This window comes from Pseudopodoces humilis, chromosome 3, assembly GCF_049639895.1.
Source record: "Pseudopodoces humilis isolate 2021_Gansu_Grassland_sample_001 chromosome 3, ASM4963989v1, whole genome shotgun sequence".
Taxonomy (NCBI): domain Eukaryota; kingdom Metazoa; phylum Chordata; class Aves; order Passeriformes; family Paridae; genus Pseudopodoces; species Pseudopodoces humilis.
The window spans coordinates 110,917,394-110,929,649 of record NC_142202.1 but is presented as its reverse complement, the minus strand read 5'-3'; the positions used below and the strand labels follow the sequence as shown (position 1 = coordinate 110,929,649).

At 54.3% G+C, this 12,256-nt stretch overlaps 1 protein-coding gene across 2 annotated transcripts; it reads left to right on the top strand.

Moving 5' to 3' along the window:
• The first annotated feature begins 88 nt into the window (after positions 1 to 88).
• Positions 89 to 11,698, top strand: FDFT1 (farnesyl-diphosphate farnesyltransferase 1). 2 transcript variants are annotated; one of them, XM_005528786.3, is made up of 8 exons: positions 89 to 231; positions 1,291 to 1,388; positions 4,945 to 5,128; positions 7,042 to 7,170; positions 7,566 to 7,757; positions 8,359 to 8,535; positions 8,759 to 8,911; positions 10,035 to 11,698. In XM_005528786.3, the coding sequence occupies exons 1-8, from the start codon at positions 130 to 132 to the stop codon at positions 10,254 to 10,256; spliced, it is 1,257 nt and encodes a 418-aa protein (XP_005528843.1). In that variant the 5' UTR covers positions 89 to 129; the 3' UTR covers positions 10,257 to 11,698. The 2 variants fall into 2 exon arrangements, with proteins under 2 accessions (XP_005528843.1, XP_087909564.1); XM_088053438.1 differs by lacking the exon at positions 89 to 231 and having other exon boundaries at positions 1,093 to 1,388.
• The last annotated feature ends 558 nt before the right edge of the window (positions 11,699 to 12,256 follow it).

Genomic DNA, 12,256 nt, shown 5'->3' with positions numbered 1-12,256 from the left:
CCGAGCGATGCGCCGAGCTCTGTGATTGGCTGCGGGGCGGGGCTGGCGCGGCCCCGCCCGTGACCGGTTAAGCGGCGGGCGGGGGGGGGCGGCGGGAGCGCGCGGCGGTGGCGGCGGGGTCTGAGCCCCATGGAGCTGCTACGGAAATGGCTGGGCCACCCCGAGGACATCTACCACCTGCTGCGCTTCAAGATGGGCGGCTACCGCGCCGTCATGCCGCGGATGGACACGGTGAGCGGCCAGGGATGCGCGGGCGGCGGGATGCGCTTCGCTGTCGCCGGTGCGCGGTGTTCCCGGTGGGGAGCGGAGCACGGGAGGAGGAGGTGGGGGCACTGTCATGTCCGAGCACAGAAACGGTGTTGTCATGGGTGATCATGCCGTATCCAGCGTGTACAGGACGTGCCCGGCTTTGTGCGCCTTGTGTGCCCCTCGGTGCTTCCTGGTTGCACCGGCTCCGGGCATCCTATGGCATCGCTCGTACCCTGCGGGCATCCCACCGGCACCGGGCATTCCACCGGCTCCGGGCATCCTGTGCACTGCTTGTACCCTGCGAGCACACCATCGGTACCGGGCTTCCCACCGGTTCCGGGTGTCCTGTGCACTGCTTGTACCCTGCGAGCATCCCACCGGTACCGGCCATTCCACCGGTTCTGGGTGTCCTGTGCATTGGTGAATCCCACCGGCTCCAAGCATCCCTGCACTGCTCGGTGCCGATACCAATGCCGGACATCACAGAGCCCCGGTGCTACTCGAGCATCCCGCGGCTCCGGGCATCCCTTGCATTGCTCGGTGCCGGTATCCCTCGAGCATCCCACTGACTCCGAGCACCCCGCTGGCTTCAGGCTTCCCATGCATCCCACCAGCTCCGAGCATCCCATGCATTGCTCGGTGCCCGTACCCGCATGCATCCCACCAGCTCCGAGCATCCCTCGCACTGCTCGGTGCCGGTGCCCTGCGCGCATCTCCGGCGCTGTCCGTACATGGCAGCGTCTCCGGGCACGGCGCCGCGGCGGAGCCGGGATGGGGCGGGTTAAGGGGCGGGTTTCGGGCCGGGGCGGAGCGGGCGCAGCCCCCCGCCGCCCCCGCGCCCCCATGGCGGCCGGCTGCCGGGCCGTGTCCGTGCTGCGGCGGACACTGACCCTGTCCCCGCCGCGGAAAGCCCCGCGGGCAGCGGCCCGGCGGCGGGGACAGCAGCAGCAGCAGCACTGCGGAGCCCCCGCGGCGCCCCCGGCCCCGCCGCCCGCCGCCCCCCGCCTCCAACCCGCGCCCCGCGCCCCGCTCTGCCCGCAGGACTCGCTGGGATGTGGCCTCCGCACCTGCTACCGGTACCTCAACCAGACCAGCCGCAGCTTCGCCGCCGTCATCCAGGCTCTGGACGGAGAGCTGCGGTGAGCGGGGGCACACCGGGGCCCGGGGAGGGGGTGCGGTGAGCCCCCGGCACTGGGCAGCTTTGGGAGGTGGTAGGTGGGGTACCACCCCAACACTGGGGATCCTCGGGAGATGGTGGGTGCAGCTTTCCCCCCGACACCGGGAATCCCCTGGGGATGGTGGGGGTAATTCTCCTCCCTGGGAGGTGGTGGGTACAATGCCACCCCAACACTGGGGATCCCTGGGAACTTAGTGGGTGCAGTGGCCCCCCAGTTTCAGGTCTCCCCAGGAGGTGGTGGGTGTGATGCCCCGCAGTAGCAGAGCTGGCAGGAGGTGGCCCATGCAGTGCCCCCAGACACCATTTTTCTCTGGGGGAGCTGCTGGGACACGCTGCCTCTCCCATCAGGAGCTGGCTGGGCTCACTCAGCTCGGCCCCACCCCGTGCAGAAGGACGTGGGGCTTTTCACGTCCCAGCTGGCTGTACCACATCCCCCCTCTGCAGCACATCCTTCCCCCAAACTGGGCTGAGCCTCCTGGCCAGCGGACTGTTAAACACAGGGCCTGGCAGTGTGCCGTGTGTGACACCCTGGGAATGTGTCCTGGCAGTGCCAAGGCTGCCGCTGGACAAAGGCTGCAGGGAGGAGGTGAGGAAAAAGCCTGGGGCTGACCAAGGGTCTGAGCCTTGCCTGGGAGGTGCTTTTGGAAGCAGCTGCCTCAAAACCTCAAAAACAAAAAAAAAAAAAACGCAGCTGTCACAGGGGGTTTGTTGCACACTCATTTTTTTGCCGTGCAGGTTTTGCTGCCCCGTGCAGAAAAGCTTCAGATGGGAATAGTAACAGAGGATGTAAAGCTCAGCTGGCCAGGGTGCCTTATGCCATGTAATTATTCTCCATATAATTCCTTATATTCATTTGTGACTACTGATTTCAGTTTTTAAATCCCCAGTTAATCCCAAGGTGGGTTGATGATCAAATTTAGGGGTTCTGGAAGTTGTTCCAGACACATCTGATGGCTCTGCTGAGCAGTTGCAGGCACCACCCCGCACACTGGGTGATCTCTGGGGTTTCTGAGCTCTGGTTTGACATTTTGGATGGTGCCCCATAGCTGTGTCCAGTGTTTATGAAATGGTGTTTGCAGCCTGGTTGACAGGAAAGGCAGAGAAGTTCAGCGGTTTGGCTGGAATTGTGTGGAAAAGTACAAGTGGAGCCAGGAATTAAGGTTTTTCTTTTCCATGCTTTTTCTGTGCAGAAATTAAGAAAAAAAAAAATAAGAAAACATTATGAAACTTGTTAGCAATGCATCTGCCCTGTGCCTCAAACTTCCTGCAGTTTTCTTTGTTTGTCTTTTTTGTCCTTTAATCCTTGCCCTGCAGCCTGCTGGGATCAGGATCACCCTTCAGGGCACAGAAACTTCTGCCTGGCATCCTAAAAATGCTCTTGCCTGATCTTTGCAACCCACTGTTGGGCAAGGATGGTGGTTGGATTACAGCTGGCTCAGCAGTGGATGAGGAGAAACTCATTTTCAAAGCCCAGGAGCTCTACTGGAGAATTTAGGGACAAACGAGGGAAATGCAAAATAGGGAGGATAAAGAAATAGGCAGAGCTGCAGCCTTACAGAAGGAATTAGTTTTGCTGGATCAGAAAAAAAAGAAAGTGCTTGCATTGATGTTGACCCCATCAGGGAGTTCAGCTGAGCCCCTGTGGTCACAGACAGGCATCGCAGAAGGGCTGCTGGAAAATGGGGAATTTCTGGAGGAGTGCTTGGAGCAGTGCTTCCCTGGCCAGACAGGGTATTGGTAGTTGAGCTGAAACGTCTGGTTCCTCCTTTTCTTGTTTTTTTTTGGCCCCATGAACCAGCTATTTTGCTGGCCAGAGCCCTGCCCATGGTTAGGGTGTTTTCTGGGAAGGTGGGAGGCTCAAAACTGCAGTTTCATCCATGGCCGAGCCAGCAACATCCCAACTGTGGGTGGTGGAAAAGAGTTATGAGCCCAGCTCATAGCTCCTCTCCTGGTGGTGGAGAGGAGAAGAGGGATGCTCCTGCCTCTCTGCTGCCAGTTCCATGGTCCTGCCTGTCTCTGGAACTCTTCAGGGTCTATTCCTGACGCTTCAGCAGAGGCTGCATGTCCTGGCAAGGAGAAAGGAGACCTCTGTACCTGGACAGGAGGGAGCTGCACCCAGGACAGGGCTGGAGCTTAAGCTCTGGAAGATCCAGACTTGTTCTTTGGAAGTGGGTGCTTCCATTTGTGCCCTGTCCAGCTTGACCTTGAATGTTTACAGGGATGGGGCATCCATCCCTGGACAGCCTGTGCCACAGCAAAGAATTTTTCACAGCAAAGGATTTCTTCCTTTGATTTGCCAAAATTGCCAAGGGTCTAAATTCAGTATGTGATGGGAGTTAGGGAGGCAGACCTGGGATTAAATAAGTGTTTTAACTCTGCTGGGTTCTGGAATTACTGCTAGCTCTTCCCTGGGCATGATGCCCCTGTGAGAGGTTCCTGTGGCATTCCAGATTCTGCTCTGCCGTTCTTGGTGGCTCCTGGAAGCGGGTTGGAGCCTTGGGCACTTGCATCCTGTTGGATGAACATTTGCAGCCTGGTTGGAATGGAAAAACTCAGTCATGCAAAGGAACAGGAGCACGAGAGAGCTGCTCATGTGGTTTGACAGAAGTGTTAAATACCCTTCTAATCAAAGAAAAAAAAGCCAAATTTAACAGTACTGGCTCTAAGAGCAAGTCAGTTTTCCCTGGATGCTTAATCACTGCTTGCACATTTTCATTCCAGGAGTACAGCACTGTCACCTGTCATTAGCATTTAACCAGACCAAGCTACTTTCCATTTGTTAAAAAACTTATAAATGCATAAATGCCTCTTCTCCTTGGCATATATCCCTGTGCTCATGGAGATCTGGGGATTATTTTCTATAGATCCTGGAGCTGCAGACAGCATTTCTTGCCATCAGGACTTGTTTTTGATTTTGTTGGTTTTTTTTTGTTTTTTTGTTTTTTTTTGCTTCAGCATTTTTTTGCAGAAATGTGGAGGCAGAGATAGGGAAGGCAGGGGTGGTGGGAGCAGGAGGGGAGGTGACTTTCCAGCAGCTTCCTGCTGGGATGCTGGGACACATAGGCTGCCTCCAGTCTTGTTCCTGGAGATATAAAAGACAGGGTGATTTTGGCTCTCTCTGCCAGTCCTAATGTGCCTGTTGCACAGTGTGACCCCTTTATTCCCCTCCAACAGGGTAAAAGGGTTGCAGAAAGGGAGGAGTGATGGGAAAAACACACCTGATTTTTTCCCCCTTCCCTATTTTATGTTTGCTTTTCCCAAGAAGCTGACCTCGGGCTCTGTCCTCTGGGTCCAGGTGAGCACTGGCCTTGCAGGGTTGGACCTTCCCTGCTCAGGGAGCTCACAGGCCTGGCCCTTCCCTGATACACATCTCAGAAAGCCCAAAACCATGCTGTAGTTCTCCTCATGAGGGAAAATCCTGGATTTCCTAACCTGGCTGGTATCTTCCAATCCCAGCTGTTTGTCCTGCCTCGTAAGCACTCCCAAGTAAGGGATTGCTGTTTTTTCTCCCCTCCCAGACATGCAGTCTGTATATTCTACCTAGTTCTCCGTGCCCTGGACACTGTAGAGGATGACATGAGCATCCCCTTGGATGTCAAGGTCCCGATGCTGCACGAATTCCACTCCCATCTCTACCAGCCAGACTGGAAGTACACAGAGAGCAAGGAGAAGGACCGGCAGGTGCTGGAAGACTTCCCAACGGTAAGGCAGCCTCCTCCTTGCTCCTTGAGGCACCTCTGGGTGCCTGGTTGTCCCCATGTGGTGCCTGCAGAGCTTGCTCAGTCCCACAGATTTCCCCAAGGGCTCCATCACCTGCCGGTGGGGCTGGGTGCCAAGCTGGGCTGAGAAACACAGACATTGTGGAGCCAGAGGGGATCTGGCTGTGGAAAAGTGCCAGCCCTGGGAAGTGGCTTTTTGCCTCCTCTGTGGAAGAGCAGATGAGCATTGTCTTGAGGAGAGAGATTTGGGTTTGTTACCCAACACAGTGCATTGCCCATGTGCATAGTGGGAGGTGTCCCTGCCCATGGCAGAGGGCAGAATGAGATGAGTTTTAAGGTCCCTTCCCACCCAAACCATTCCATAATTCCATGGAATGTATTCCATAATTCCATATATCCATAATTCAGTTCTGTAAGACAAAAAGCACCCCCTCTGTTATTAGTAACAATATTGAACTGATTTTTTTACTATTGAGTTGATTTTTTAGGGGTTTTTCCTTCGCTCTGTTTAAGAAAAAATATAATAGTTCTGGTGAGAAGCATCTCATTTTCTGAAGACTTTCTGTTTTGTTCAAGTTTTTACCATTTTTAATTTATTCTACCCTTTTCAGGCTTTCCCTAGCAGTGGGAATGGGGTAGCTGTTTGGAGCACTGAGGTGTGTCATGAGTTTTTGTGCTCAGGTTTGGGGTGCCTGTCATAGGGGATGCCTGTGCTGGATTCCAGGTGTGTAGGGATGCAGTAGGTATGTCAGTGGCCTGGCTTTAGAGGAACTTTTGAGAAGGTGTTTGTGACACTTTGCTGTTCTCTTGGAGTATATGTTGTTTATTTGAGGCAACCCATGCTCAGGTGTGACTTTAATAATCATAGAATTGTAGAACCGTGGAATTGTTGCGTTGGGAGGGACCGTAAAGCTCATCTCATTCCATCCCCTGCCATGGCCAGGGACACCTTCCACTGCCCCATGTTGCTTTAAGCCCTGTCCAACCTGACCCTGAAATTTTTGGGGGACATTCACAACTTCTCTGGGCATCCCCTGCCAGTGCCTCACCACCCTTGTAGTAAAAAACTTCTAACAATATTTCCTAGAGGTGCATTTGCAGGCTGTGCCCCTCTGTGTAGGGGAGCCACAGAGACAGAAGCAGAGTGGATACATTTTATTTTACAGACAAACCCTTATTGCACACAAACCCTGGGCTGGCTGCAGTCACCCACTGATGGAGAATGAAGCTTAGCACAATAAAATGTGATGCTCTACAGTTTTGGGAAAGGGAGGATGCACTTTTTAATATTTTTTTTTTCAGTGTGAGAGCAATTGGGACACTGCAGGTGTCCCTGCCCATGGCAGGGGGGTTGGAATGAGAAGATCTTCAAGGTCTCTTCCAACCCAACCCATTCTGTGATTCCATGATCACATTACTGGACATGCAGTAGAAGACTTTCACACTTCCCTCACTGCTTGATGCCTTTCCAGTTGTGCCAGATGTGCCCTGTGAAGCCAGAGCTGGAGAGGGCTGGGGAGAACAGAGCACCAGAAACCTCCCATGGCTGGTGTGGTGGAATGCTCTCAGATTACAGAGGAAAACAGCTCTGTGTACCAAGTGCAGTCAGTTTTGTCCTGCAGCTCCCAGATGATACCAGTCCAAGGCCACAGAGCCTTCCCAAAGATTTTGCTGTGTCTGATCTCCTGCCAGAGACCATCCTGTTTAGACTGGGAACAGGCTGAGCCTGAGCTCTAAGGACCTTGAAACAGCTCAGGTTGGGGGAGTAGTCCCAGATCTCCAGCCAGGGCAGGATTAGAGCCTGGTAAACAGTATTTTTCTGATTTCTTAATAAATGTGAGTTCTGTTGCTTTTTATTTTCCTGAACATTTTCTTTCTGTTTTTGCCCTGCTACAGATCTCCATGGAATTCAGGAACCTGTCCAAGGTCTACCAGGATGTGATTTCGGATATTTGCCACAAGATGGGTGTTGGGATGGCAGAGTTCTTGGAGAAAAAGGTGGATTCTCAGCATGAGTGGGATAAGGTGAGTCAGCCCAGAGAGAGGAATGGACTGAGCATGAGCAGGGTCATGGGGTTAAGGTTGGAAAAGCCCTCTAAGATCATCAAATCCAGCCATTCCACCAGCCCTGCCAAGGCCACCACAGAACCATGTCCCCAGGTGCCAGATCCACAGGTTTTTTGAACACTTCCAGGTAGGGTCCACCTTGTCTCTGTGGAAGGAGGAGATGGAGACTCCCTGTTGGGAAAAGGCGTTTGTTTTCATGGGAAAGCTGAGACATCCCAGGGAGGGCCATGAGAACGTGCATCAAATGAACTGTCAATTTATTTTTGTAAAACTCACTGTGGCAAACAGGCAGCTCTTTGTAACTGCTCCTTTTATCTTGGTTTTTTTTTCCCCCTTTCCCAACTTTCTAACAGTATTGTCACTACGTTGCTGGGCTGGTGGGGATTGGCCTTTCCCGTCTCTTCTCTGCATCAGAGCTGGAAGATTCCATCGTGGGGCAGGACACAGATCTGGCAAACTCCATGGGCCTCTTCCTCCAGAAAACCAACATCATCCGTGACTATCTGGAGGACCAGATGGAGGGAAGGGAGTTCTGGCCCAGAGAGGTGAGGAAAAAAACCTCATAAAATTGCTGCTGTTGGCTGTACATCTTCTTGGTAAAAACAGTTCTGATGGCAGCTGGCCAACATCTGTCTGCAGCGCTCTGGGGACAGCTGTGGGGACAAGGTGATGTCACCACACACTGCCAAGAACTACTTTGGCAGCTTTTTCTCCTCTCTGCTAGGTTTTCTCTAGGAGTGAGGGAGGATAAGACTGGCTGAGATTCCAGGAGGGTACCCGCTCTACTCCCAAAAGCAGGACCAGCTCTGCCTGTGCCTGACATGATGTCCAAAAATTTTTCTCCCCCTTTTCCATGTGGCTCAGCTGTCTCACAGGGCACTTCTCGATGTGTGACTCCCCTTTTCCTTGCCCTCCCTAGGAAAGATGTGGAGATGAGTTGCACCCTCCTCCTTTAGCATCTCTGTGTACACCAAGAAGGGCGCTGTCACGTCTCCACAGCCTGCCCTTGCTTTTCTTCATCCCAGGAATGCTTCAAGGCTGTTGTGTGGGGGTTTTTGGTGGTTCCTGTTCCTCTCCCAGCCCTGGTGTCTCTCTGATGGCATCAATGCACCCTCCAACTCATCAACACTTAACCTTGGTGTTTAGGTTTGGAGCAGATATGCCAAGAAGCTCTCGGACCTTGCCAAGCCAGAGAACATGGATGTGGCTGTGCAGTGCCTCAATGAGCTCATCACCAACGCCCTCCACCACGTCCCTGACGTCCTCACCTACCTGTCCCGCCTCAAAAACCAAAGTGTCTTCAACTTCTGCGCTATCCCCCAGGTGAGCTGAGCTTCCAAGTGGTTCCTCATCCTCTGCAGCCCAGCTGGTGAGGAGCTGGAGGTGGAGGAAGTTCAGTGTCATTGGTTTTTTGCTCATTTCTTGGTTCCTACCATTTCTGCTGTTGTTGAGATTGTGGCTCCACTCCATGGGTGTCGCTGTGGACAAGGTGACCCCTTGGCAAGTTCCTGGCAGTGCAGCAAAGGCTTTTCCTGTCTGTCCTCAGGTGATGGCCATTGCCACGCTGGCTGCCTGCTACAACAACCAGCAGGTGTTCAGGGGGGTGGTGAAGATCCGCAAGGGCCAGGCCGTCACCCTCATGATGGATGCCACCAACATACAAGCTGTCAAAGCCATCATGTACCAGTACGTGGAAGAGGTAGGCTCAGCAGTTTGCTTTGAGTCATTTCTGGCTGTTCCTGCCCCGTTCTTAGGGTGGAATTGGGAATACACGGGGATCTGTTCATCAGTGGTGGTGGGGAGTGGTGACCCTGATGTGGTTTTGGCCCGGACCAAACTGTTTGGTGTGATCCCTTGAACGTACCCTTGTTCTTGTGTTGGGGAGTAGGGACTGGGGCCAGTGGCATCCTGGCCTGGACCAGCAGCAGTGTGTCCAGCCAGGACCAGGGCAGTGCCCGTCCCCTTGACCCAGTTCTGGGGTCAGTTCTGCGCCACTCACGACATGAAAGACACTGAGGGGCTGGAGCGTGTCCAGAGAGGGGAACGGAGCTGGGGAAGGGGCTGGAGCACCAGGCATGGCTGAGGGAGCTGGGAAGGGACTCAGCCTGGAGAAAAGGAGGCTCAGGGGGGACCTTTTGACTTCCTCCTGACTTCAGGGTCATGGGGAGATTAAAAGTTCATGTGGAGAGTCAACTGGTGGGAAAAAACCACCCCCCTCCCCAAAATCCAGTTCCAGTGAGGGCTATTAAATAAGACTTCACTTATGCAGCAGGGAGACCCCAAACTGTGGGTTTTTAGAGCTGCCCTTGTGAACTGTCTGGTCCCATGGCCAGGGACAGTGACGCTGCAGGGCTTCAACCCAGGGGAGGGTCTCTGCTTGTGCCCACCTTGCTCAGAGTCCTGCAGACGAGTATGCCAGAGGCCATGAGAAGAAAACCCCAAATGCCACAGACTCAGGTGATGATGTGGCTGTTTCCAGGCAGGAGCATTCCCACCGGACTGAGGTGGGCTGTACAGCGAGTGAGGATTGCAGGGTGAGAACCCCTGATCCCAGTAACGCCACTGGTCCCAGTAACACCACTGGGGGCTGAGGGATCATGTCCCAGACCATGTGGTTCATGTCCCATCATGGGGAGCCCTCAAGAGGCAGCTTGGCTTAGTGCATTTCCCAAGGGAGATGGCCCCTGGATCCAATCCAGTCGTCCCTTGCTTCATGGCACTCCACCACCGAGCTCACTCTTGGCCCTTAAAACTTCAACCTCATCCCATTTTCCTCCTAAACTTCCAGTGGGAGCCATAACTGCTCCTCCCTCCTCCTTTAGATCTACCAGAAGATCCCGAGCACGGACCCCTCATCCAACAAGACGCAGCAGGTCATCGCCTCCATCCGCGCCATCAGCCTGCCCGGCAGCCCCATGGCCTCCCGCCACCACTACTCGCCCATCTACCTGTCCTGTGCCATGCTCCTGGCAGCCCTGAGCTGGCAGTACCTCAGCACCCTCTCCAAGGCCACCGAGGACTACGTGCAGGCAGGGGAGAACTGAAGGGCAGTGCCCGGGTGGGGGGACGAGCGGTGGCAGATGGGCGGCGGGGACAGGAGGCTCCTCGTCCCCCGCCGTGGGGGTGACCCAGCACTGGGACAGTGACAGGGATGGGGCACCGGGGAGCTGCAGCCCCAGGGTGCCAGTGTGGCACTTGCTGGACTCCATCCTCACCACCCTTGCTGTCTGCTTGGATGGCTGCAAATGCTGATTGGAGTCTTAGTGTTTGGGGTTGAGTATTATTTTTTTTTTCCCCCCTTCTTTCCTGTTTACCTGAATGTTTTTGGGTTTTGGGTTTGTTTGTTTGCTTTTTCCGTTAGGATGGTTTGAAATAGAAACTCCAGCTGTTTCTTTTCTTCTTTGAGATTTGAGGCATCTTTCCAGCTCAGAGCTGAGCAAAACCCTGAGGGTTTTTGCCTCCCTTTCTTAGGCAGCCTCTTCTCCCTCACCTGCGGTGCCTGCTCCGTGCTGGAAGGATGCTGCTTCAGCTGGGAGAGGAACATGCTTCCTTATCCAAGGAAAAAGCTCTGGCCGCTTTCTGGCCCTCAGTGATTGAGATCTTGCAGCCTGGAAACAGGCAGAGGCCACAGTCACATTTCTGTTGTGCTGAAGGATGCTGAAATGAGCCCTTTTAATGTTAAATATATGGGAGGTGAGGTACTCTGTCCACCTGAACGTGGCCCCAGCTGAACAGCAGCTGTGCAGCTCCCTGCCCTGGGACAGATGGCCCCTGCAGTGACACAGCTCTCGTTTCAGCAGTGGGAGGTGGTTAAAATGAGAAGGGAGCTGCCAGCACAGCCCTGAGCTCACAATGCCGGGCCTGACTCCAGGGCAGGCTCTGGCTCTGCACTGACTCAGCCCCAGGGCAGGGGTGGTCCTGAGCAAGGCAGGGGAGTGAGAGTTTGCACCTTGCTGGCCCTCATGGGATGCCTTTTTAGGGGGCCATTTGTCACCCTGGAAGGCAGGAGTGATCCCTGCCGTGAGCTGGGAAGGCTGGAGCCACCCAGGGGGTGACCAGGGCAGGTTTCCCTGGCCCACTTGGCTCTGGCTTTGGGTCAGACTGACGCGCGAGCTGCAAGAGGCTCCCGCTGCTGTCTTCAAACGCATCAGGCTGGACTTGCAAGAGGAAACAACACTCTGAGGGCAAGTCCTGTTCTCCTGGGGTGGAGTGTTGTTTTCAAGGTCCCTACCCACCCCCTTCAAATGCTGCTTTGCTGTCCTGAAGGGAAGGAGAGCCCATGTCCTGGTCCAGGACAGAGGTGCAGGGTGCTGGCCTTTGCAAGGCCAAGCCCTTGTGGCCAGACTGTTACTCAGAAGGAGAAGCCCTACTCCACAGTTCCTGGTGTAGTTTTAAGCTGTTGTTCTAAAGAAACTCGTGGTAGCTCTCTTTGTGCAGCTTCCCGTCTTGTTGAAATTAAAAGTTTTCTTTGCGAAAAAAAAAAAAATTCCTGTGTCTTTTTTTTTTTTTTTTCTTTTCAGCTGTCATTTCTTTTACACCAGCAATTTCCCCACAAGTTACAAGCCCTCAGCTCATGAAATTCCAATTCACCCTTGGTGCCAACTCTGGGTATCAAAGTACAGCCCTATGTGCCAGACCTGGAGGAAGAATTTTAACCAGAGGGACAGCTGGGGGTCCATAAATTCACCTTGAAAGGAGTGGTGGCACAGCCCTGGGCCACAGGCATGTGCTTCAGGGCCCTGGTGCATCCTCAGGGATGCTGGGACCAAGTCCTGGCTGCTCTCTGCTCCAGGTGGAAGCACCTTCCCCACAGCCAGGACATCCCAAGGGGTGGCTGTCACCAGCAGGGCACAGGACAGGGCTGGCAGTGACCACACCTGCACAAGGGACAGGATTCTGCCCCTCCTCAGGTGAGACCCCACCTGCAGAGCTGCCTCCAGCCCTGGGATCCAACAGCAGAAGGATGTGGAGCTGCTGGAGAGAGTCCAGAGGAGGCCACAGAGATGTTCCAAGGGCTGGAGCCCCTCTGCTCTGGAGCCAGGCT